This window comes from Leopardus geoffroyi, chromosome D1, assembly GCF_018350155.1.
Source record: "Leopardus geoffroyi isolate Oge1 chromosome D1, O.geoffroyi_Oge1_pat1.0, whole genome shotgun sequence".
NCBI lineage: Eukaryota > Metazoa > Chordata > Mammalia > Carnivora > Felidae > Leopardus > Leopardus geoffroyi.
In genome coordinates, this window is record NC_059329.1 from 1,228,305 (window position 1) to 1,254,221 (window position 25,917).

At 47.9% G+C, this 25,917-nt stretch overlaps 1 protein-coding gene across 1 annotated transcript; it reads right to left on the reverse strand.

Annotated features, from left to right (window-relative positions):
* Window positions 1–4,815: 4,815 nt before the first annotated feature.
* On the reverse strand, window positions 4,816–11,996 carry LOC123602245 (interstitial collagenase-like). Its single transcript, XM_045486600.1, has 10 exons — window positions 11,815–11,996; window positions 11,141–11,385; window positions 10,899–11,047; window positions 10,545–10,670; window positions 10,230–10,385; window positions 9,983–10,100; window positions 7,823–7,956; window positions 6,158–6,320; window positions 5,534–5,637; window positions 4,816–5,353 (listed from the first exon to the last, which is right to left on the reverse strand). Exons 1-10 carry the CDS (start codon window positions 11,923–11,925, stop codon window positions 5,244–5,246), a joined length of 1,416 nt encoding a protein of 471 aa, XP_045342556.1. The 5' UTR covers window positions 11,926–11,996; the 3' UTR covers window positions 4,816–5,243.
* Window positions 11,997–25,917: the final 13,921 nt, after the last annotated feature.

Sequence of the window (25,917 nt, forward strand, 5' to 3'; positions counted from 1 at the left end):
CAGTTTTTGAAAAATCTGGATGTTTCTCTTTCCCCAGAGCACAGTTACCTTGGTCAATGGACACAAGTCCTTTTGTGGGATAATTTACTACACACACACACACAGGCACACAGGCTGCGTATTGTGGGCTGAATTTTGTCTCCAAAATTTATATGTTGAAGTCCTAGCCCCTCCATGCCTCAGGATGGGACTGAATTTGGACATAGGGTCTCTAAAGAGCCAACTGAGTTAGAATGGGGTCATTAGGGTGGCCCTAATCCAATATAACTGGGGTCTGTATTTGGAAGAGAAGATTAGGACACCAGTACATACAAAGGAGAGACCACAGGAAGAAACAGGGAGAAGATGGTCATCTGAAAGCCAAGGAGAGAAGCCTCAGAAGAACCTAACCCTGTCAACACCTTGATCTCAGAATTACAGCCTCCAGGACACCTGGGTGGCTCAGTCACATGAGCATCTGACTTCGGCTCAGGTCATGATCTCTTGGTTTGTGAGCTTGAGCCCCACATCGGGCTCTCTGTTGTACGCGCAGGGCCCGCTCCAGATCCTCTGTCCCCCTCTCTGTCTGCCCCTTCCCCACTCATGCTCTGTCTCAAAAATAAATAGAGCCAACCAACAAAAAAATCATAGCCTCCAGAATCATGAGAAAGTAAACTTCTGTTGTTTAAGCCATACAAATACATAAGTATGAAGAAGGACCCTTCTTCAAGGAGACCCAGACTCCTCTGCAATCAATGAGCTTGAGTTTGTAAATCTTTTTAGATTTGGAAATTGAGAAGGATTTTTCTGTTGCAGTAACTGATACTGGCAGTTTTTAATTTTTAAAATATCAGTTCAGCAGCACCTTTACCGTGTACTCATCTACTTACTGCTAGAAACACATGATCTGTGGAAATGAAGGCCTTCTAGTACTAGTCTAGTCTCCATGTTAATGAGAGTTGCTTTGGTTTACCTTGCCTTTGATGGTTAGGTGGGACACCTGCCCTTCACATCCTGAAATCGCAGCATCCCTATGACCCTAGAGAGCCCAATTCCAAGCCACACCTCATACTGTCACCCCAGCCCACAGAGAGCAACCATCATGGTGTATCTCAGACACCAGTACATCCCCTCACTAGTGCATTCTGTACAGCCTCAATGAATGGAGAGCCATCTGGACCAGAAAGGATCTGGGGGTGGGTCCCCCAATCTCATGTAATAAATCCATTCAAGATTCCCATCTCCTTGTGCCTTCTGGCTCATTCCCTAACACCGTGCTACAAAAAGGGCTGGCATCTCTACCTCATACACTGGAGGACATCATTGCATTCAAGATTAGAGACTTTACATCAGCTGAGTATTGGACAATGTCCCAGTTTCCTTGCCAGAAAACTGACTCTTGAGCCCAGAATGAGGGCACCATGTTAATAAATTCTTCTCAGTCCAGGCTTACATCCTCCCACCCTGGTCCAATGCCTTTAAAGTCCATTCTCACGCATGTTCCCCTAGTTCCTGATGGCACTCAAGGGCCATATCCTTTAATGCCTTTGGTTTGTAAGCAATTTCCTGCCATAGCTAGAATTTGAACTATGCTGAGACCTGACCCTAGTTATTTGCTTGGGAACTAGTGAGGGAAGGAATTTGAGAGGAGGATGAACATTATCTTGTGAGGTACTGACTTGGGTAAGGGCTTTGTTGATTCCCTATGCAAGGGGACGTTGCCTTCCTCTGGCAAAGGGACTGCTGCCCATGTGGAACTTTCAGGAGAATTTAGGTGTTCCATATTTTCAGATTGGTACCCCCATTATTCCAGCTAGGAAGTGCCCAAATTTGCAATTAGATCTGGGGTTGATTTTCAGCACAGCCTGCAATAGATGAGAATTTTCGTAAATGTCATTAATGTCTTTCGACTTTCACAGTGGCTCTTCAGTTGACATTTAGCTGCCCCGAACTAATTACTTTCTTTTTATCAAATTCCAAGGGTGGTTAACCGGCCCGCTCCCCACTTCCTGTAACCACCACTCCTGCCATGTCATTCAGGTGTTATGGCCAACTGATCACCCATTACTCATGATTCACCTTTATTCCTTCACAATCAACCACAGATGAGAATCTCCACCACTGTGATGACACTACATACCAAGGTTATCACTGCCCCACTTCTAGTACAAGTGGACTTAATCTGGTATTTTCAGAAAGCAGAACTTGAAAAAAATTTTAAAGATAAGTGACTATTAAGGCATGTGATGTGGAGGGAGGGCTGGATTGAGGGTTGGGGAGAGCAAAACAGGGAAAGTGGAAGAGACAATACAAAGATGAATTGTCAGCCAGGCAGAGATGAGAAATATCTTGCTCAGACTGGCGCCAAGGACCCACTTGGAATCCATCTTAGGAACATCCCACTGAGGAAAGAGGGAGACCCATTTATTCATCTGTGTCTGTCGCACTGGTACAATGATTGTTCCATGAGTGACTGCTCTTCGCACAGACTGTTTGTGTTCTGAGTGAGTTCCACAGCAGTGCTTGATGCAACACCAACAGGAAAGGCCAGGAGCCCCAGAGCAGAAAGCAGAGGCCTGATGAGAACAGCTAGAGGCTTAGAAGCTGCTTTAAAACCTGGACAGAACCAGTCACTGCTGCTGTGGCTGGAACACAAGACAGCAGGCCAAAGGAGAATCTGAAGAGGGTGTTTGCACGGGGAATCTGGATGACTCCGCAATTGCACTCTTAGGTATAAAATCAACAGAAGTGCCTACATAAGAGCAGTAGTGTATGAGAGCCCCCAAATGGTCACAAATCAAAGTCCGTCATCAGTGGATGAAGTGCAGGAACATGATGTTGAACACAGCAAGGGAGATACGGGAGAATATATACTGGATCTAATTTAGTTCAAAAACAGGCAGATTTAATCTCAGATGTTCCAGGTCAGCATGAGGGTTGCCTCTGGGAAATGGAGAATGTACTGGACACACGGTTGGTCATGTCTCCAGACCCCCATTAGCACCAGTGTGCCCATCCTCCTGCTTCTTCAAGGGTTGGTGGCTTGCAATTCTCAGTTGTCCCATTTCTTTGCCAGAGAGAAGCCATCTTGCCTGGGAGCTATGCATCCTCCCCACCCCCCCAAACCAGACCTCGGCTGATGACTGAGGACACAGGGGTACAAAAGCTGGTCCCTTTGCCTTGAGATGGGATTAGCTGTGATTCAAGTTTTGAATCATTAGATTGGAGCAATCTGGGACCATATTCTGTAGCTGTTTCCTCGCTCTCAAATGTTGTGTCCACTCTTCTCCTGAGAACACTCCTCTCCCAGTCTTCCTGTTTCAGGCTCTGATTCAAGTGGACTGAGCTGACACAGACTTGAGCAGTGATCAAAGGGTCTTGATTGCTGTGTACCTGGTGATGTTCTATTTTTTGATCTGGGTGAGAGTTACATGGAATTGCTAACTTTGTGATAACTCACGGATAGGAACACTTAGGATTTGTGCGTTTATCTGTATTTACATTATATATACTTCAATATCAACATGTTCATTAGAAAGAAAGACACCTGGCCAGAGGAGAGGTTACACTTCTTTCCAAATTCTTGAGCTGAGAACTGCCTGCCCCAGAATCATGAGTACCTCAAAATATTCCCAAGCCTCTTCTACGTACCAGAAAGTCCACCAATACCATGAACACCCATGAGCTCGTCGTAAAACTTGCAGGGCTCGGATACTACTTGTGGGACTCCTACTTATGTGAACACCCTCCCAAATTAGGCATGATAAACCACATAAAGAATAGCTAGATTATGCCGCTTGAACAAAATCTAGAATCTTCGGAGTTTAGAACAATCAAAGCTTTTTAAGCAAAATCTACTGAGGTTTGGGGTGATTGCTTTGAGTGGTGAGAATTCAGGCTTCTTCCATGTCGTGGATGCTCTGGCTGTGCTTTCACGATCACCACAGCAAGAGGGTACCACTGGAGAAATGTGCACCTACCATTGTGTTTCCATCTGGAGGTGATATTTGATGTGGAAAATGTTGGGGTTCACAACCGATGGCCAAGAACAAAATCTTGAGACACATTTGGTGCAAAGGGTGCTTTTACTAAAGCATGGGGACAGGGCCCAGGGGCAGGAGGAGCTTCCCTGGGATTGTGAGGAGAGACTGATTATACTGGGGGAGAGGGGTAAAGGCAAGGGGACGTTTCCAAAGGGACTTTCACATGCTAAAGACTCACAGGATACTGGAGGCTTAGATATTGTCAAGCTACGGTTGTTTTTACTCTAGCCAAGCTTTATCGTGAAGACAGTTGGGACTTCCTGGAGGAGTGTCTTACTCTGCCTGACCCAACTATTGGTCAATGGGCTGCAGGTTATAAGGACATTTAATTTGGTCTTCAATTCTTTTTGCCTTTGTTCTCCACATCATCATGGGTCCCTTCTGGGCACAATCTGCTGGCCAGGACTAGTTAGATGGCGCTGCCCGTCCCTCCTCCGTGGCTACCAGGAGTGGGACCTTAGGAAAGCAGAGCCTTCCCTCATGCTCAGAGGGTGAGGGACATGCCCTTAAACAACTCTACCAGGCTGTCAATGCTTTTGCCTAAAACCAATTTTGGAATCTTGACATGGGACACGGGAAATCGGTTTTAACCTCTTGCGTATGATGTAACTTCCACGAAAACAGGAGAATATTCCACCTTCCTGTGCACCCTCACTTCCCACATGAATAGTTTGCCTATTCCCACTTCAAACTTGAAAACTAGTCTCTGTGAGCATGGCTTTATCACCAGGAGGTAACAAGGTAATGACTTAAATGTACTGAAAGTTTATAAAACACTAGAGATACGCATGGCTTATTCCAAACATAAAACACTTTATTTTCTGTAACAAAAGTTGTTCTTTGCATATAAGGATGTTCTAGTGGCTGCTTAGATGTTAGGGGACTGCTTTTCCTCTGGCAAAGGCTTGTATCTCTGGTCTCCGTTCTTGAAGAGCTGCACTCCAAGATCAGGGTGAGAGTCTTCTACTTTGGAAAAGAGCCTCTTTGCAGAAATGGCCCATTTGAATCTATAACCCATGAACTTGACTGTCTTAGTTCTCAGTTGTGGAGCTAAATTACAGCAGTACATAATACATTGCATTCTAAAGCATAAAAAGGCATGTAGAATGAGGTATAAATAAGATTATACCTAACAGCTCTGTATTTCTTTTAAACAAATGGCTCTCCAGGAAGACACTTTCCTTAGGCTCCTGAAATATATTTTTCTGCTGTAACAGTGGGTCAATAATTTCTGCAGTTGAACCAGCTATTAGCTTTCTTGAGAGACAGAACTCTCTTAGTTTTAGGATCAAATTCGTATTGCCTTGTTCCATGAAAGAAATAGAAAAATCCTAGAAAGAAAAGAAAAGAGACTTACTATGTTATACAAATGGTTTCTAGGCTTGACTTGAATTCTTGAAAAACCCTATCATTTGTGAGAATATTTTTGGCATCTGCCATCCCCCGAATAACAATACTGATGTTATTCTATCACAACAACATAGAGGAAATATATTCATATATTCGCTTACCATCTTTCTGGAAAACAGCATCAACCTTACTTCCAATTCCAGGAAACTCATCTGCTATCATTTTGGGATAACCTGCATCCATGGATTGTTTATATTCATCATACCTGGTCAAAAAATAATTGGAGGCATCAGAATGCATCAAATGTGTAGACTTCGCAAAGTCATCACAGGGAATTCGGCAGCAGGAATGTTTTAAGAACTTTTAACTGCAGAGATGTTGTGTGGCATGGGGGAGGGTGACATGGGATGCTGGATGGAAAAGATTTATAAGGTCCCTCTGAACTCAACCACTAATTCTAATTCTCCGGGAAGTACCACACGACATCCCATTAAGGCAAACTGCAATCAAAGATACATTTCTACTGGCGGAAGGGCCCTGTGAAGATAAATGCCCTCCTTCTTAGGTGTCCTTTTTCAAATGTAGCCCCGCGTGTTCCCTGGATTCCCAGTATGGGTGTTGCACAATGATCTCTTAAGCATAGCCTTGGATACTTGCTACAGCCATTCACAGAAACGGCAGCTAGTCACGGCAGTATGAGACTCCCGTGGGCACGGTTCAATCTAGAATGTTCCCTCTGTGTAGAAAGAGCTGGTGCACTACCACTTTCTGTCCTCGGTCTTTACCTCCAGTACTTGTTACCGACAAAGAAGTACGTTTTCCCAGTTTCTTCCTCAGACACGGCAGCATCGATGCTCGTCACAGTTCTGGGGAAGCCGAAGGATTTGTGGATGTTCCTGGGGTATCCATACAGCAGATCCTGCCCCCGGACAGCCCAGTACTTATCGCCTGCCAATCAAAAAACAGAGATGAAAATACTTATCCAGGGCGCCAGAAGACGGTAGGCTGATTTCCAGCTAAGCTCTTAGCCACACATGCCAGAGCAGTGTCTCACCTGTACATTAGAACCATCCGGGGAAGTTTTTCAAGATGCCTAAGCTAATTTTGTAACCAAGGTCTATTAGATCAGTATGTTTTTTAAATATCTGCATCTGCAGCAAGCTTGGAAATGGCCCAAGCGTTCATCGCGCCACCTCCGTGACACCAGGCTCGCTTCTGCGGTTTCCCCTCGACTCTGAAAGTTCCCACCAATGGCTTCCCAAAGGCCAGAGTGCTGTAATGACTCACAGTCTGTAATGACTTGCAGCCTTTGTCAGCAAAAACCATTGCATCTGGCTAGAATACAGTTCCAAACACTCATTTATGCTGTGTCCAGATCTATATATTTAGACTTAAAAAGCCCCATGTCACATAACATTGGTCTTCCACCTTGAAGCCAGGATTATTCTCGTTGAACAGATATGCTCATTTACCCCTTACGAAAAAGCAGCTTGAAACTTTGTGCACCTGACATCCTACTTAAGGGGTGCCTGGGGGGCTCAGTTAGTTGAACATCGGACTCTGGATTTTGGCTCAAGTCATGATCCCAGTGTTGTGAGATCGAGCCCTGCATTGGGTCTGTGCTGAGCCTGGAGCCTGCTTAAGAATCTCTCTTCCTCTGCCCTTCTCCCCTTCTCACATACACACACCCTGTCTAAAAATTAAATAACTAAATTAAATTAATTGATTTCCTATTTAATTTCATGATCTGAGAGCTAGAAAGCCGGTTTCCAAGCTTTCTGTCCACCTAAACTGCATTCGATCCTTTGCCTTGAGTGTATGACTGGGTCAAGTACTTTAATGTTGGCGTATATTGTTTGCAAAAATAGTGATGTTGGCCACAGCGTCTTCAAAGCCAGGAGCCCATCATTGGATTACGTTTCATTCTGATAGAATCAAAGAAGCTTGCTACATTCAATTCATGATGATTCAGGACTTCTCATCCCTTAATGTACATGGCAGCTGAAGGATGTGGACAGACCCTGAGGATGTCAGGCTAAGCGAGAGTCTGTGGTCTTAACAGACTCCCCAGGGATGTCCACGATACCTCCCCCTCCCTTCATGTGTCTGTGCGATCCTCTCTCTAACTTTGGCCTCAGTCTCTCCTTTTCATTCCTGAGCACCTCCAGGGGAGATTTGTAAAGAGCCCCACACAGAAAACATTTTCAAAATTCCAGGTTCATAAACCGGCAGAACACGGATATCTGTAGTCACATGCTCTTTATGGAAAACAACTCAGAGCTGCCCTGTATCGTTCTTAGTTACGGTGATGAGCTCCCACTGGTGTGAGAAGCGAGATCGTCAGATTTCCCGAAGTGCGTGGAGAGAAAGTAGCTACGACTGTCTTCTATCTCAGCCCCAAAGCGGATGAAACATTAATCCACGGAACGGAGCCATCGCGGAAACATTACCTTTGAAAAACCGGATTTCGTCTCTCTCTGCAGCTTCGTAAGCTGCCTCAAGTCCATTTGGCAGGTTTGGCCAGAAAATAGAAATGAAATTCTGCTCAACGTCCGGGGAGTAGTGGCTTATGCGCATGTAGAACCTGATGATTAAAAAGTAAAGAAATTTGAGCTAATGGGGAGCAAGCGTGGGCTGACATCTAAGAGAGTTTACTGCTGGCCAAGCGGGTCCTGGTGAATGTGGAACGTCCATCGTCCGGGCTGGGGCCCGGGCGGCGGTGGGGAAGCCTGGCCCGTGGTGTCCACTCCCTTGCACGGTGACAGCACCACGGCAGAGTCCTGGGGCTTCCCAGGAGCGCACTGGTAAGTCCAGAGCATTGCTGCCGTCCACGCACGTCCGGCACAAACAACCTCAGGAACCTGGACGGTCAACTGCAGTAGAGTGACTACACAACCATCCGTGTCACTTATCTTTAGTGGCTTTGGTATTAATATGATTTAAGTTACTCAAACAATGGCTGTGATTGACAACAGCTTGCACCAATTCCGTCTGACAGCTGGCGTCGGAGCCGCGAGGAGCCTGTGGCAGAACACAGCCCACATCCGTGCCCCTGCCAGCCCAGGCCCTTTCCCCCGTCACGCCTTTCCTCACAAGACCCTACGAGAGTGTGCTGCTCGCACCTCACAGAGGAGAGACAGGGGTCAGGGAGGGGAAGGGAGGTGTCTAAGGCAAAGGTCAAGTTTAAACTCAAGTTGTCAAGTTGTCCCCTTAGGCTGGTGGCTCACACAGTCGGTCCTACAGTCCACAGGGACTGGGTGATGGAAAAGCATAGACTGTAACGCGGCCGCAGAAGAAGGTTCCAGACTGCAGGCCACGGGGAACTGTGGGCCCGGCAGTCAGGAGCCCAAGTGGTGGTCCGGCCCCACCTCTGCCTGGCGGTGAGGCCCTGGGCAAATCCAATGCCATCTCTAGCCTCCCACAGCTTCCTCTTTGGTGCCACTTAAATGACAAAGGACACAGGTAGAGGAGTTCCTGCAAATCCTAGACTTGCTCCTGTTCCTTGAAGAAATCCCTCAAACACTTGCTTTGCTAGGGGTGTCCTGCTCTATTCAGAGCTTTCCTTCAAAGCCAGCTGCTTCCTTAGCTTCCAGCCACACCCTATATGGTTTGCATGCAGCCTTACCTATAGGGGAGAAGAGGGTGGAAAGCATTTGGGACCAACACCCTGCATTCTGGGGTGGATGTGACCACAGAGCAGCCAAACAGCACGGGCACGACTCTAGCAAGAGCGGCTGAGAAGTGAGCCCATCAAAGATCCCCTACTTTCTGTGCCAAAGCCCTGGTCCTTCCTCAGGGCTGTTCTTTCTGTGGACTGCATCGTCCAAAAAAGGACTAGGTTATAAATTTACACGGTCCTTTAGGAATCAGGATGACACAGAGAGCGGGCCTATTCCTTGGGAGGGAGCCCTGGATGTTTTGAGGCCACACACCGTACTGGGGGGTCCAGGACCCTGCTGTGAGGAGAGAAGCATGTCGTGACCCCACATATGTGCTCAAGGGAGGGCTCTCGTGAACTCTTGGGGATTTTCCCCACAATGGCTCCTGTCCTTCCCTAGGTCTCTGGGGATCGCAGGCTTTGGGGGGCATCTTTACTAGGATAGAGGGGTGACATTTAAGGGTGGCTACAAAACCCCCATCAGCATAATGGTGCTGTGGAAACCACTGGCTTCTCCTACCAAAGTGCTAACGTGAATCTCATCACGAGAGTGGGCATTAACGAAGAGAGCTCGTCAGTACGAGCCAGAAGCTCAGTTGCTTCTCTGTCACCACTCCGTGCGCCGAAAGGATCTCATTCCTTCTCTCTGCCTTACTTTACTGATCTGCAAAATGGGACTATATTTCCTGAATTTTCTAGTTCAATGTTTTTTGTTTTTTGTTTTTTTTTTTTCTGAGCACCAAACAACAGAACGCATGTGGGGGGAAAAGATGTCATAAGTTCATCACATTGTGCAAATGTATGTAATTGCTTGCACTTAATCACAATTCTAATTATGCATGTAAGCGTAAGACAAATAACATGTGGGGCAGAGTATAGCGCATGGGTTCGCCTAGTCATGAGCGTTGTTGCGGTTACAGACACAAAACACAAAGAGGAACTGATGTCCTACCTGTCTTTAAAGAACATCACTTCTCCCCGAATCGTGGTGATTGCATCAAAGGTTAGCTTGCTGTCACACGGATGTGGGGTTTGGGGGCCTGTCGGAGGGATGGGATTCTGGGAGGGTCCTAAAGGAGAAAGAGATCTGCAGTTAGTTCTGCTGGAAAGCGCATGAACCACAAAGCCAGCTTCTTAAAGGTCCCCACTGACGGCTGCTCTAACGGCCCCTCGTCCCCCGTGTTGTTCTGTACACTCACCATATATGGCCTGGATGCCATCGATGTCGTCCTGAGACAGCTGCACATCACCAGTGTAGATGTAGTTGGGGTACATCAGAGCCCCAATATCAGTCGAGTGAGACAGTCCGAGGGAATGACCCAACTCATGAGCGGCCACGCGATACAAGTTGAAATCTAAAAGTTCCAATAGACCCTGTTTGCAATTCTTTGAAGGGTGTTCGTAGTGGAAAAATACATACGTCTACTAAGGCACCTTTTTAGTTACGCCAACCAGTATTACCATGAACTGAGGAGGGGTAGGGGGATCAAGAGGGACAGGATTAGCTGGCTCACCCCTGAAGTCGTCGGTCCACCTTTCGTCTTCGTCGAAATGGACATCTCCGCCAAGATTTGGGCCTGGTTGGAAAGCATGAGCGAGGTTCCCTCCAGGTCCATCGAAGGGAGAATTGTCACGGTGATCTGCCAGAAACAGAATTCAACAGGTGTCCCTCTTGGTTCTAACTCCGGCTAACCCAGGAGGGTCAGCTTTGCAGAGAGGGCAACAGATTCCCACCCAGTGTGGCATGGTCCCTCCTTCAGCCTGTAAAAGCCACACCCCTCTTGAGCAAGGTCCTCCAGCAGCTGAAGGGATCTAGGGCCAAGGCAAAGGGAAGGTGAGAAGAGTTTCCTGCTACAAGAAGGGCTTACCTCCCCACACAAAGGATAGCATTATGTCCGCTTGACCCTGAGAGACCTTGGTGAAGTTCAGGGGTGCGACATCGCTCCAGAGTTGAAAGGCTTTCTCAATGGCACGGTCCACCACTGCTCTTGGCAGATCTGGTGTGTAATTTTCAATCCTTCACGTGAAATAAAACAGAGCCATGTCAGACCTCCTCTGTCATGGCTCTGATGGGGAATAGAGTCCTCGCTCTGGTGCCCGTTCTGGTTACCTGTAGGTCAGGTCTGTGTGTTCCCATCGAGGGTTCCCCTCAGTGAGGACATAGGGAGCCACGTCGGGCACCCCACACCTGGCCTGCTTCATCACGTGCAGGGTCTCAGCATCTGGCCGCCCGGTCACCTTCAGCCCAAAGAATTTCTGCATTTGCTTCAGCTTCTCAACCACTGGGCTACGGTTTCTCTGCTTTACCATTTTCTTCCCGTCGTCCTTCAGATTGTAGTAGTTTTCCAGGTATTTCTGATGAAAGATAAAGGTATTGAAACCACCAGATGAGAACTCTTTCTCTTCTCTGAAGATTGACAATATGAAGTTTTCACAGAAGTGGAGAGCCACTTTTAAAGATTGTGTTTGGATTTCAGGGTCCTTGGTATTGGTGGAAACTAATCTCAGAGTAGGAATCTCCCGACCTCTCATTAGCATGAAGTCAGAATTACAATTGGCTGCTTTAGCTCTTGCTTCCCTCCCACTGGAAAAGGGAAAAGAATCTGTTCTGGGGAGAGGACCCTTCCCACCACAAGTTTCTCTTCATAAGGAACCCACCCTTTATTTATTAATAAATAAAGCTCATTTCTTAAGCCCCTTTATGCTACTACTGCTTCTCTACAAAGCCGTGGGAAAATGCAGATAAAGGCTCTTCGTTTCTGGCATGTGAAATTCAGCATTTACCTGGACCATCTCCACATCCTTCTCTTGTGTGTCTGAGGTCACTGCTGGGAAACCGTGGGACCCCACGTCCCAGAGCGGCAGCAGCAGCAGCAGCAGAGGAAGGCTGGCCATGCTGACCTTGGCTTTTCTTCTCTGGTGAAGGCCTCTGATGCTCTCCACCTGCCTGCTGTTGAAGTACCTCAACTAGGAAAAGCTCCCTCTTTATATAGTCTGTGTTTCCAGAAAGCTGAAGGCTGGCTGGCTCACGTTGCGTAACATCCTCTTTGATTAGTGATGAATACCTCCGGCAATTATCAGAAACGGTGACGCCACACAGATTATTTGGATCCACTCGGTGTCGCAACCTTATGATTAATATCAAACAGTCCGTGTGTGTGAAGGAGACACATTGGTTTTCTCCAGTTCCTGTCTGTCCTTTTTGAACAGGGCCTTGTCAGAGATCGTAAAGTATTCCGTGATCATGTGAAAAGGTAGGCTTTGCTACCTTTTGCCTTTGCCAAACTGCCTAGTATACTATTTCCATAGCCCACGGTCTCCGTCTTTACGTGGGCCCAGGATTTGAGAACCTTGGCTCAGAAGCCCTCGTCCACAGGTCTGGTGAGATAACTCCCACCCTGTGCAGACACTGCCCATTGGCATCATGGGAGAAATATGACCCTTCTCTGAAACCTGTCACAATGTACCAGAGGAGGCAGGGGCTGGCCAAAGACCAAGTCTTATTCTCTTATTTTGAGTCTTCTGGGGGCAGAGAGAGAGAGAGAAGTGGGGTTCACCTGATGGGTCGGGGGCGTGGGTCTCAAGCTCATCACCTGCTAGACTCGAACTCACGAACCGTGAGATCATGCCCTCAGCCGAAGTCCGATACTTAACGGACTGAACCACCTGTGGCCCCTCTGCTGTCTTATTTTTAATCATCCTCGTTCCCGTTGATGCGAGCACATGCTCGTTAGGGCTGGGCTGCAATTATCCTCTCATGTATGCATTCGTTCATGTATCTTTGCATTCATTCATCCACATGATCGTATTCAGCATCTTCTGGGCACCAGTTCCCACGGGAGGGAGTTAATTAGTAAACAGACATCATATGAGATATCTCAAGGTGGCTTTAACAGAGGTCCATACAACGCTGCTCAGATTAGATTTACCAGGAAGTGCCAGGATGCACGAGACTATAGAGCTGGTCCAACCCTAAATTTCCTAACGTTCACTAACCCTCCTATCTCTATCATAGTTTTTGCCAAATCTTAGTGCCACCTGGAGTATTACTTTTGTATTTTTCCTTAAGTTACAGTTTGCCTCATTATAGGCTATCATGTCTGTAAAAATCATCGTTTAATGGTTATTAGTTTTGTATGCATATTGAAATAAATACATGGCTATGTCATGAAAATGTTCATTTGTGTGTCCATGTGGGAATATGTGTCTTGGGGGCTATCCTTCTGGCCCTTGGTGAGAAAAGCTGATCTAAGTCCGTGGATTCCTCTGCTCACACCCCAGCCTCCTTCCTCCAAAGTGTTTAATGAGATATGAAGCTGAGAAACACCTGTGTCCTCTTTTCCCCTCCAGCACCCGATGGTGCCCCTGCCTTTCCCACCCTGGCAAGACAGCTTTCTCTGGACTTTTCTCACGGTACCAACTTCTGTTTCCCTCGCCACGCTAAGAACAACACCTTGTGTGTAAATATCGCTTCAATATCTTTTGGACCGACGTGAAAGGGCTCATTTTCTCCCTAACTACCTAGCCACAACTTCCTCATAAGTGGACTAGTATGTGAGTTCAAGACCGTGAGAGGAATTGGAAGAAGTTCTCACCAAGGTCAAAGCCTCTCCTTCTCATGGGCATCAGATGAAGGGTGGGGCTGAGACCAAAGAACACCAACGGTTGAACTGACTTCAGTACAGGCAAGGAAAATACTGGAAGAAGCTTTTATGTCAGAGGTTGTGTGCACAAACTCAAGGGATAGCACATCCCCCCTGACTCCTAGGGAATCTGGTCGGTGTAAAGAGGATGCACCCCACCCTCCGGGCCAGTGAGAAGCAAGGGTCACGAGGTTAACTCGAGAGCATGTGACCTTCTGGGATTGGGCAAGGCATTACAAAGATATCACCCAGGACGAGTCTCATGAAATATTCAAGGTGGCGAGAGCGTACGTACCCTATGGTCTACAGGTTTTCCCACTTTTGTAAATGACAGTATCCTTTAAACAAAATCCCTTTTGGGAAATCTGAGGGACACAGAGCCTCACCTGCCTCACTCCCACCTGGTCCCCTGTCTCCTCTCCACTAGCAAAGCCCCGACGTCTGTGCCACAGGGAGGATCCAGTGGAACGAAGTTCAAAAACCACGGGTCTAGCCCAGCACTCTGGTCTTCCCCACAAGACCCTGGGCAGCAGGGAGGTTGCCCACAGGCCCGCGGTCATGACTCTGAAGGGACAGGGGTGGGGGGAGGACCTGGTCGGAGGAAGCACGTAGAGCTGGGACTCAACCTTCTGCTTCTGGTCTGGGTGCAGAGCTCCCGATGGAAAAGCCGTGTTTTTCCCTCCAACTTCAGGAATGCTGACGTGGATCGGACACTGGTCACTTAAAATAGCTTTTTGTTACATCTTTTCCCAAAACAACAACGAGTTTTAAATTAAGTTTCAGTTCAGCAGACAGCTTCAAAGACTCATGGTGTCCTGAATCTTGAAATTTCCAGTTAGGTATTCACAGCAGAACACATGAGCTCCTTGGCTAGTGCCGGCATGTGAGAGATTTGAAAGTGGAGAGGAAAACATACAAATTGGGGCCAGAAAGCTGGGGATTAAATCCTACCCAAAGCCTAGCAATGCCGAAACTTTGTATAGTTTCCAAGAAGCTCAAGACATGTTAGAATTTTAGTGCTTTTCATGTCTGAATGTTTTTTTTTTTTTCCTCTGGGAGCTTCTTTTTCCCCCATAATCCCCTTTCGGATGTAGCTTTGTGGAAATGATTCCTCCGTTGTGTATCCCCCGGGGGGAATGGCAGATTTAGGAGGGCTTTTGAGAGTGTGACCACATCAGCTGACTCCCGACTATTTACAAATAGGCAGATTATTTCCAAGGTTTTCTTGGTCACTTCATGCTGCTCTGTGCAAGGACTCAAGCATGTTTGTGTCTTTGCATATGAAGTTGAGTCTTGGAATATCCATCTTGCTACGTATTTTTTATGCTTGGAAATTCAGCCTCTTTCATTTTATAATTAAATTTGAGTCTCATTTTTTTTTTTTTTTCTAGTTTTTTGCTCCTACAGGTCTTGAAGTGACCTTTAGCCAGAGGTTTAATGTTTTTTTTTTAAATTTTTTAATGTTTATTTATTTTTGACAGAGAGAGAGAGAAAGAGGGAGAGAGAGACAGAGCATGAAGGGGGAGGGGCAGAGAGAGGGAGACACACAATCTGAACCAGGCTCCAGGCTTCGAGCCATCAGCACAGAGCCTGACGCGGGGCTTGAACTCACAGACCGTGAGATCATGACCTGAGCCGAAGTCGGACGCTTAACCGACTGAGCCACCCAGGCGCCCCCAGAGGTTTAATGTTTTAATAATTTTTGTTTTGGGAGTGACATGAGGGAAAGCTTTGCCCCGATCCGTATCTTCTCCCTCCCCGTGGCCACATGGTGGCTTCACGGACAATCACTTTGTGTGTGCCAGACATCTGACAGACACGTTGTACCTGTTGGTTCCTTCAGACGTCATGGTTTCCTTCCGGGTAGAAATGATAGACGCATCAACCTGGAGGCACTTACTGTCACGAGTCTGTGCAACTCCAGTCCACCAACCTCCACGGTGCTCTGTCGCCGGATAGGTCACACACGCTCTGGGTATGGAGACTTGGCCTCCCTAATGGAGAAATGCTGTGAGACACCAGGCCGGTTCCGTTACTTGTGTCATGTCTATGATAACGTCTCCATGCCACCACCCAATCCCTCAGGCCTGAGAGAATCTTAATTGATCCCCGCAGACCTCTTCACATGTTTGACGCTGGGATGCATTTCTTCGTTCTCATAGGAAATTATTGTTGAAAAGCCGGTGATGTGGCACCATCCCTCTTTGCTGAGGCTGATGTTATGGTTCCCCTCCATGGTTTGGGGAAAGGAAACTAGGGATGTTCCCAGGCCATACAGCTTTCGAAAGGGGAGAATGTGTACAGATATGGCGACTAGGGCATAAAGGTGTTTAGAGAAATAGTTTCCAAAGAGAAGAGCCAGAAGCCCTTAGAAGCCTCTATCCTACAAGCTACGCAACAGAGCATTGCGGTGCTTTCTTCCCTGTCCTTGGAGATCAGCCCGAGATCGCAGAGCCCCTCAGATCCCCCGGAGTCCTCTGCCCTCTGCCAAGGTTGCAAAAGCAAGCCTACATCGTCATTTATACCGCGGGGTTAGCACAGTCTCCGTATAAAAGGGGACCAGTGTGTTTTGCATATTTTATATATATGTGTAGATATATATTGATCTTCGTGACTCGGTATCTATAAATATGCAAACCTGTGTAACTTTATATACACAGATATACTTAGCACAGTCTGCAAAAGAATATCTACATACAATTTTATAGACAATGGATGTCATAGGATAATATATTGGGATGTAAAATTGCATTTTTTGTCTCATAGTTTGCCCTGACCTTGCCAAGAGCTCTGTATGCCCTAGTTCACAGGTGTCTTCAGGACTGCAATCAAAAGCGACTTGATCGAAGGCAATATCTCTTTCCAACTGTGGAAAAACCTGAGAACATTTGGGGGAGGTTATGACAGGCATCTTTGGCGAAGAGGGGAAAGGAACCAGTTTGGAGGGAAGCATGAGACAGAACAGCAGTTTCCTTAAACGGGAAAAGGGAACGTTTGGTCAGTTCCACCAGACGTAAAGACCCACGCTTGGCTTCCAGCGCCCTAGAAGCTGCTGGGGTGGGGGTGGGTGGCCACAGGGCGGCTGGATGCTTCCACACTTTGGAGATGGAAACACACATCACCTCCTCCGAGGCACCAGTATGTGGCTGTCCGTTTCCAAGATCAAAGTGCATTTCGACACCAGCGTTTGCTCACACGACAGTGGCTTCCTACTGTAGGAAGCGTGGATGGTCCCCTTGTATTTGGGGAGGGTATGGATAAGAGAATTTTCTTTCAGGTCCCCTCCAAAAGGTGTGGTAGAAAAAGCACAGCATTTTGAGTCAAACGACATGGGTTTGAATCACAGTTGAGCAATCTTGGACGTTATCATCTGCAAAAAGAAATTATAATGCCTAGCCCTTTTTTTTTTTTTTTTCTTTTTACGATGTGATTGAACAGGCAGGTACTTTGTAAATTGAATGACTGCATATGGTAATTATCATTACCTCCTGACCTTTGAGAGTATCTGCACCATCAGGTACTACCTAGTGATACAAGTTAACCAGGGTTCACAGACCCAAAACCCATTTTCTGGGTCTGCAGTTAGTATTTTCTTGAAATACGAAGATAAATTTGCCTTTAGAATATTAACCAAAACGTATGCGTGCGTTACAAACTCGATTTACTCCCACTGACTGATATTCCAGGCGGCTTGATCGCAAACGTAGACTTATAATAGATGTACACAGACACAGAACACAGACCCGGCGGCAGCATTGTGATGTGAAGGAAATCTAATCTCCACGTAAGGCAGATTTGAATTCAAAACTCAATTTTGTAGCTTTTTAGGCCTTAGGCATATTAACCTTTCTGATACCTCATTGTCTCGCATATAAAATGCAAACAACAACATTATGATTTTCCATGACGGTTTTAGGGAGACGTGAATCCCCAAATGCAAATATACATCATGCTTACTGTGTAATAGCTGCCCATTGAGCATTCATTGCTCCGAAAGGGAGAAGACACCTAAAATCATCTACGTTGGCCATTTTACATTGGACACGAGGAAATCGAGCCCCTACATTTTTATTTGTTTTAATTCTTGGAAGCAAAACTGTTGCAATGATGAGTCCTGATGAGAACATGTCAATATGCCAAATATTGATAGTAAAAAACTAGCTGCAAATTAATTACGATTCTTGAAGGAATTGCTATTATGCAGTGACATACAGCAAGTCAACGTCAACATAATTTTTGGCTACCTGCACATAAACTAACGCAGTGCGTTACCTCCTTTACTAATTTTAGAAGCTCGCCCGAGAAGCAGCCATACTCTAAGGTGTAATGTCATCGTCACCTTCACTGACACCGGCTAGATGTGATTCGGATAGTAAATGGCAAGGCGGCAAATTCGTTAGTTGCACAAATCATGGCCAGGAAGCCATGTGTCATTACATACTCACCTTTAGTTATGTCTCGGGAAAGTGAAACAGTTTCCTCTTAATCATGCTAAGGACTTTTTATTAATAAATGCAGTTATGTTACGAATCAGCTGTTGTTCGGTGACCTGACACTTTTCAGGACCGTATCCCAGGGCGGGATTTCCCCCAAAGCAGCTTTTTTTTCTACTGACCAATATGGAGCGAATGATGGGTGTGGCTCTTGAAGCAGCTCTTGGTGAGTCTGGAAGGCCCAGTACTTATCACCCGATTCTATGCCCCTATTTTAATCTACTTCAGAAGGGCTTAGGAAATATACTGTGTGTGCAGGAGGTGATGCTTGCTGAAGTTAATAATTCAATGTATTGTTCGTAGCCTGATGACTTCTCAAATGAATTTACTGCTGAATTATTCACTGACAGAGTTAATTAAGATGTTTTGAGGAGTGTTTTCTCTGTTGTCACCCTTATTAGTTGAAATGCAATGTTTTCAGCTATGGAATAGCAAGTTGAATTCCTAATACTCTTCCCTTTACAATATAACTCAGGGAAAAAAATCTTTTCTTTGCTACAGTCCAACCAATTCTTTGTGATTGCCCAAAATGGATAAAGGTATGTCATTCCCCATATCTTTACACCACCGCACATGCCGTTCCCTTATCCTCCATGCTTGGCCTGCTAGACTCCGATCGGCTGAAGAACGTCTAGGATCAAGCATTGCTTCCTTCCCAAACTCCATTCACTCATTTATTCATTCATTCAATAAAAGCTTAATAAGCAATTGTTAAGAGGCAGGCATGGTGCTGGGCACTGAGGACAGGCCAACGTAGGACATGTGTGAGGATAGTTCCTTCACGTTGTGGATTACTGGGGACACATAAGAGGAAGACTGAACACAGCCAGAAGGCAAGGTGGGCAGGTCAAAGAATGTGTTTCGGAGAAGGCAATCCCCAAGCTGGATCTTCAGGAGCAAGTCAGCTGGGAATATGACATCTTTGTTTTCACGGGGAACCATTTCATTGGAAAGAATGACTGACTTCATTAAGAGGAAGTTTGTTTTATATTTTATTTATTTTTTCTTTTTTTTTTTCAACGTTTATTTATTTTTGGGACAGAGAGAGACAGAGCATGAACGGGGGAGGGGCAGAGAGAGAGGGAGACACAGAATCGGAAACAGGCTCCAGGCTCTGAGCCATCAGCCCAGAGCCCGACGCGGGGCTCGAACTCACGGACCGCAAGATCGTGACCTGGCTGAAGTCGGACGCTCAACCGACTGCGCCACCCAGGCGCCCCATGAGAAGAGATGTGAAGGGATAGGCTGAGCAGGCAGATCCCTCCCAGCCCTCAAGTTCTCCACGTCCCCTGTCCTGCTATCGTCCTGAGAACACCCCCCTCCTGCTGACACCCAGGAGGGCAGAGCATCAACGTGCTGCGGTTGCTCCCTTTAGACATTTGCATAGTTCGAATGTGAATCACAGGCTGGAAGGGCTTCTGGCAACAGAGTTATTTACTGTTTTTCCCTTATTTCCAGTAAGGACACATGGGTCGTAAAAGATGCCTTTCCTGGTAGACTTTAGATGACAAGAAGGAACCAACAACTTCAGACACCTTTACTTTCCATCCCAAGACCCTAAAACTTTGCCCTCAGAGAGCCCACAGCTGGAGTTGCAGTAGTGGAACCAGCTGCTCCTTCTCCCCTCAAGGGCTGTTGGCTTCACCTTGACCAGACATTTTCCTCTGCCCTGCTGGGTCCCCACCACCAATTCCACACGTTCTCCGTGGTTTGTGCCCACTCCCACTCACGTCTAAGCCAAGAATCGTTTTGTTGGGAGGTTAATTCGAGTCGATCTACAATAAGAGGCTTGGGGACTCTCATGGAATACAATCTCGACAGCCTTCCTGAGGAATGGGAGGGTTCAGCCTCTCTGTCTCTGTCTCTCCCTCTCGTTCTTCGCCTGAGCCTGAATGTTTGCTGCTTTTCCTTTTTCCATAGACCAGCTGTGCTCCAAGGACGATGCTCCCCTGTGAATCAGCCTGTGTAGGACTTTGAGCTACCACGGTCCTAATCCTGGTTCACCCCGAGATGACCTTGTAGACCCTGGGCCCCATGTGGGGACAGGAGGGCTGGAGGAGCCAGAGGGAACCGGCTCACATAGATAACTCCAAGCGGTTGGGTTTGTCTGGGGTGAGCGCTGAGGGCGGGACATGGTGAGGTGGCAGAAGGCCTGAAGTTCTGAAGTTCCTGGATGCCATACTACGGGGCTGACGCGGATAGAAAGCCGAGCTGCATCCCCTTTACAGCTTTGCGCACGGTGTATGTACCTTGCACCTGGACGGGAACCCTCTTCCTCTTTGCTCAGGAAGTATTTACCGTGTGAGCTTCATCTTAGAAGCACCTCCTCTGAAAGTCTTCCCTGACCTCCCCAGGCACGGTCAGTTGCTGTGTGTCTCCCCAGCTCTGCGTGCATGCTCTGGGACGTGTTCACCGCCCACTCGGTATTCTAGCGCCCGTTCACTTTTCTGTCTCTTCTGCTGGAGGATAAGCAGGAACCTTGTCTGAATGCATATTCCTCCCTCGCCCAGGGCCTGGCCATCTTAGCCATTCAGTAAATATCTGCTTGAGGAACGAATAAATCATTGAACGAACGACACAGAGAGAAGTCAAGTCAGGGTCGTACCCCTTTTCTGGCCTGAGGGCCAAGTCTGGCTTCACTTCCTGGGTAGACCGGCCAGAGAGTTCTTGACCCCCGGTCCGTGGGGAACGCACACCCTCCCGCAGGTCTCCGGGCTCAGCTCTGGGACCCTGGACCAAAGTCCTCTGCAGACACCTCTCTCTGTGTTCCTGACCCACTTCCTACAATTCCGACCCAGCCTCCTTTCCTCACGTAATTCTGTCTGTTGTCACCTTAATCCATTCCCTTCTTCACTCACATTTGCCCAGTTTTCTCCTAGACCCACTGAGACACTCTTTCCCCCATCACCTGCTCATCGTTGGATGCTCCTTCAGAGTTTACACGCTCCGGCCCCAAACTGCCCCTCTCCGGGTCAGACACACTTATGTACAGACAGGAACCCCGGGCTCTCACAAGTAGCAGGAGGAGGCAGCCTGTCATTGTAGATCACGATACACCTGCTGTATTTTATTGACGACTGTGATGCTTCAGGTCTGTCCTTGGATGAACACACACGTCACAAGCGTAACACATGCCGGACAGTGAGCCCGCGGCGTTCCCCCACAGCCTGCTCTGCCCTCGGCCCCCACGGCGTCCCAGGGGGTGCCACTTGGTGGCCTCTCCTCCAACTGCTTAGTCGTCCTGACCCTTCTCTTGTTCTCACGGTTCACAGCCCGCCCGTCACTAATCCTGTGGGCTCTCTGTTCACGTAAAGCCAAACACGTGCCTTCACTCCCACGCTGCCCAGGCGGGAGCCCCCTCCCCAAGCTCTGGTCCCCTGCCCTTGGTCCCCTCCAGTCACATCCAGCCCAGCCTGAGGACACTCCTCTGACCCGCCCCTCCCCCCCCCCCCCCATGCCCTGCCGGTTCACTCAGAGTTAGAGCCAGTTTTACCCCCCCCGCCCCCTCGTGAGGTGCTCCAGCCCTGGCCTTACCTCTGACCGTGTCTTCTAGTCCCCCCTCCAGTCCCGGCTGGAAGTGGTTCTGTAACCCCACCGTCCTCCGTCCTCGGTTCTCTCCTGGGTGAGTCACGGGTTCAAACAGCAGGTGCCCTTGTCACACAAAGGACCATTTATTCTCAGCAAACAAGGAGACGGTGCGGAATGAGTCCCCGGATGTGACTGTCCGAGCAGGGGCACGGGGGCCTCTGTCGCTCAGGGTTAGGGGCCTACGCGGAGAGGGGTTCGCCGTGCACGTACAGGTGGGCTGGTCGTGCACACGCACGTAGGACACGAGCCTGGACACGCACCGTGCGTGAATGAGCTTCCTCCTCGGGCACAGGCACCAACAGCGGAGCCAGGGGGTCACCGTGCGACACGCTGTGGTCAGCCCAGCTCGTGCGATCCTGGCCCCCGCAGCCCTCCCTGGTTTCGCCTCAGAAACATGAGGTTAACGTTCCGGCGACAAAGCGGGGGCGGCAGGGGCAGTCCCTCTGGTGACGGTCTCCATCTCATGAACCCAGTGGGGCCTGGTTTCCAACCTGCAAAGGCCACTTGAGAACGCATGTGAGGGCAGTCTTCACTTCTGGGACAGCTCCGCGAGTTTTAGCACCGACGTGCTGTCTCTGCTGTGGCTGGGCTACCTCCTGGCCACACAGAGACGGCTCGTGTTTGCATTCGCGGCTGAGGGTTTGCTTTCCTGCGTCCCCAAAGCTCCCAGAAGCTTCCACGAGCAGCGCGCTGGGGGCAGGGAGGGGGAGCAGGGCCGCACAGCTCACGGGCGGCGGCTGGGGGGCTACGGTGACTCCCTGTGTCCTGAAAGCCGGGTCTCATCTGTCTACTTCGGGGGGAACAGCTCGCGTGGTCCACGCTCGTCATGTTGCCGGTCCCACAGTCCTACCACCTGCAGCGCTCTGTGTTTGCAATTCCCTTCCCTCCGTGGTTTTTCTTCCCCCCCCCCCCCCCCCCCCGAGCGCACTTCTCCTAAGGTCTGATACAGTGTGTTTACAGCCCATCATTCTGGTTCTTGTCCGCCTTCCCCCGCAGGGTCGGTCTTAAGAAGCCAAACGTCTTCGTCTGTTTTGTTCCCTGACGGACGCGAGGTCTTTGCAGAATGCCCGCAGTGTGAACAGAGAAACAAATGAGTAGCTCCCGTCAGGGGCTACCCTTTAGGTTTGTCCCCACATCGGCCCGACCGTCCCCACACCGGGAGCCCCAAAAGGGCAGCGATCATTTCTGTCTGTGCCTCGCAGGGCAGAATTCTGACCTGATGGCCCGCACCCTGCAGTCTTGTGATGGTGGCTCCGGTCTGACATTCATCCGCACAAGGGTGTAACCTGAGCCTGATTCATCACAGGACTGATGTGGGCTGAGAACATTGAGACAAACGCTCATCTGCTTCAGAGTCCAATGGTGACAAATTCGGGCTTTGTGGGAAAAGAAATTCAAAACCAGTTAACGGAGAGAAAAAAATACAAGAATTAACTTGTCATTTTCAGGCACAGAACTCAGGGGTGTTGATGTGAGGTCCTGTGCCTGGTCTGTGAAATAGTCTCTGGCTTCAGAGATCTACTCGTGGTTTCAGGAGTGTGGGGTCCCTCCACGCGGGGGATTTATGAGTCACCACATCTCTTCCTGTGGGTCAGGTTTTGCAGTGATTTCTTAATGAATTAATCCACTGACAAATGAGCAGACACTCTGGAATTATGAAACAGTTGCTTTATTTATTAATAACAGACCATATTCCTATTTACTTAGATGCACACGAAATACTCCATTACATGGCTTAACATTCCTCATCTAAATAGCAAATAGCAGCACTTATCAGAATTTACAGGAACTTCTCAAGTTATGAGCCCTTGACTTTTGAAACGTTTCAATGTCTGCATCATATACCCACTCGTGGATCAGTCCGACCACCCCCTGTTGGGTCGACCTGCTATAAAGTGCCAGCCCCTTTGTCTCTCCTTTTCAACTCTTGCCCTATGACCTCTGTCAGTCTCGGCTCCGCTCTCTCCTTGCTGTTAATCACGTTGGTAAAGCAGTTCACGTCAACGCTCAGAGAAGAGAGGCGGCAGAGAGGATCGAACGTAAGCCTGGGGTCAGACAAGATGGATTCGACCCCCGGCTATGCCATTTGTCATGTGCACGACCTTGGGGATGTGGCTTAACCTCTGTGAGTGACAGCAATCCTTCTATGGGTAAAGTTGGTTTAACAATACCTACCTCGTAAATGAGAATTAAATGAGATAATATATGTAAGGTATTTGTGTCCTTTCTGCATTAAAATAGGATTAAGTAATATATGTCAGCCTTTCCGCTGGATTCCTTAATGTCTGAGGGCAGCGTTTTTTGCATGCCCATTACTGCAGTTTCACTTGTCTTATAATTACTATTCAGTTTATTAAAAACTTACATCTTAAGGTTCTTAAGACTTTTTTTTAAAATTTTTTTAACGTCTTATTTATTTTTGAGACAGGGAGAGACAGAGCATGAACAGGGGAGGGTCAGAGAGAAAGGGAGACACAGAATCTGAAACAGGCTCCAGGCTCTGAGCTGTCAGCACAGAGCTCGACATGGGGCTCGAACTCACGGACCGAGAGGTCGTGACCTGAGCCGAAGTCGGCCGCTTAACCGACTGAGCCACCCAGGCGCCCAGGTTCTTAAGACTTTAAATTTAACTTTCTAATCTTGTTACTCTATCAATCTAGGAAATGTGCATAAAAATAATTATGATCACTTTCATTGGGCCTTTGATATTGATTCATATGGTTAAAATTTTAAAGTATCCTTAAACGTTTAATACTATTTGCACTCATAAATATTTTCATCAACACTTCAAATTACAATTATGATTTTAAAATTGCTGGTTCTTTCTAATAATCCAAATCTTTTTGTGCAGAAGAAAATCAAACAAGCAGAGTATTTGTAAGTATTTAAGTAACTCTTGCTAATATAATAAAGGAAAGAATTGAATTAATTCTACCCAAAACCCAGGTTGGCAAGCTAAATGCTCTCTTGCTTTCACAGATGAGTCCTGCAGCACTGGAGAACATTCAGCGGGCTCTTTCGCCCGAGTCTCTTCACAAGGGGGCTGGGCTCACGACCAGTCTCGAGGTGGCTCTAGCCTTGACAATGGGCTTCTGGGATAGTAACCATCTGTACACCAGGTGCTGAGATTCTGTGCCTTCTTTATTTGTTGTTTTCTCATTGGTGTTGAATCCACCATTCTGTGGGTTTATCGCCAAGTTCCAATCTGGTTCCCAGGTCCTGCTTTCCTTCTCCCACCCCCCATACTAGACTCACTTCCTGTAATGCAAATGTACTCTGAATTTCCAAGGCAAGAGAAATCAAGCCAGTTCTTGAACATCATCCTGGGACTCAGCATCACGTCACCTTTAGGGCTGGGCTTGTCTTAACATGGGCTACAAGTCTGCCCCCCGGTGCTTGGCCTCCGCTTGGTGTTAAAAAACACGAGCGAATGGCTTGTGGGCACACAAGCACACTCCAGTCCTTCTGGAACAAGATTGCTTGGGGAAATTACAGAGGGGGGCAATAGCAGGTGTGAGGTCCCCCATTGTCCGTTATAATGTCGGATAGCACAGGGGAATTTAGAAAGGCCAGATGTCAGACGTAGATGCAAGAACCTTGGCCTTCGGGCCGTGAGGGTTTTAAATTGTAGGACTGAGGAAGAATCAGCTTCCCCTCTGTGGTCGTGCGGTAGGATAGAGCACAACATCTAGTTCAGAGCGGAGTCTAAACTCAATAAGATATGGCCGTCTGGGCTGGGTTATTGTCAGTTACTCCGGACAAAATAGGAACATGATCTTTGGACCAGGAAGAAAGGAAATCAGGTCCTGACTCTGCTACTTGGCTCTGTGACCGTGGCAGAGTCCCTGAGCCGCTCTCAACTTGCGTTTCTGCACGATGGAAACACGGCCCCGACCCAACGGTCCTTACAAAGGCGAAATGGACGCTTCACATCAAGCCCTGGGCAGTGCCTGGAAAATCCAGGCGTTCAGCAAACGAACAGTTGCTGGGTTCCAGTTCCCCCAACCAGCAAAGACACGCAGAAGGATGTGAATCGGGTCTGGTGGGACAAGGAACATGTATACTGTTTCCCTCCCTCCCAGCCCAACTTCGAAGCGTTATCTGAAGGTACTGCTTCCACTTTCACACCTGTGCAAGCCTCTTTGTGGCAGATGGACACAGAT

Bases quoted from the DNA above. Each gene is read 5' to 3' on its own strand.
- LOC123602245 (XM_045486600.1), bottom strand. From the start codon at position 11,925: ATGGCCAGCCTTCCTCTGCTGCTGCTGCTGCTGCCGCTCTGGGACGTG. The intron at 11,048-11,140 runs GTAACCAGAACG...TTTCACGTGAAG, and splicing joins CACACAGACCTGACCTACAG to GATTGAAAATTACACACCAG. The intron at 7,957-9,982 runs GTAGGACATCAG...TTTAATCATCAG, and splicing joins GTGATGTTCTTTAAAGACAG to GTTCTACATGCGCATAAGCC.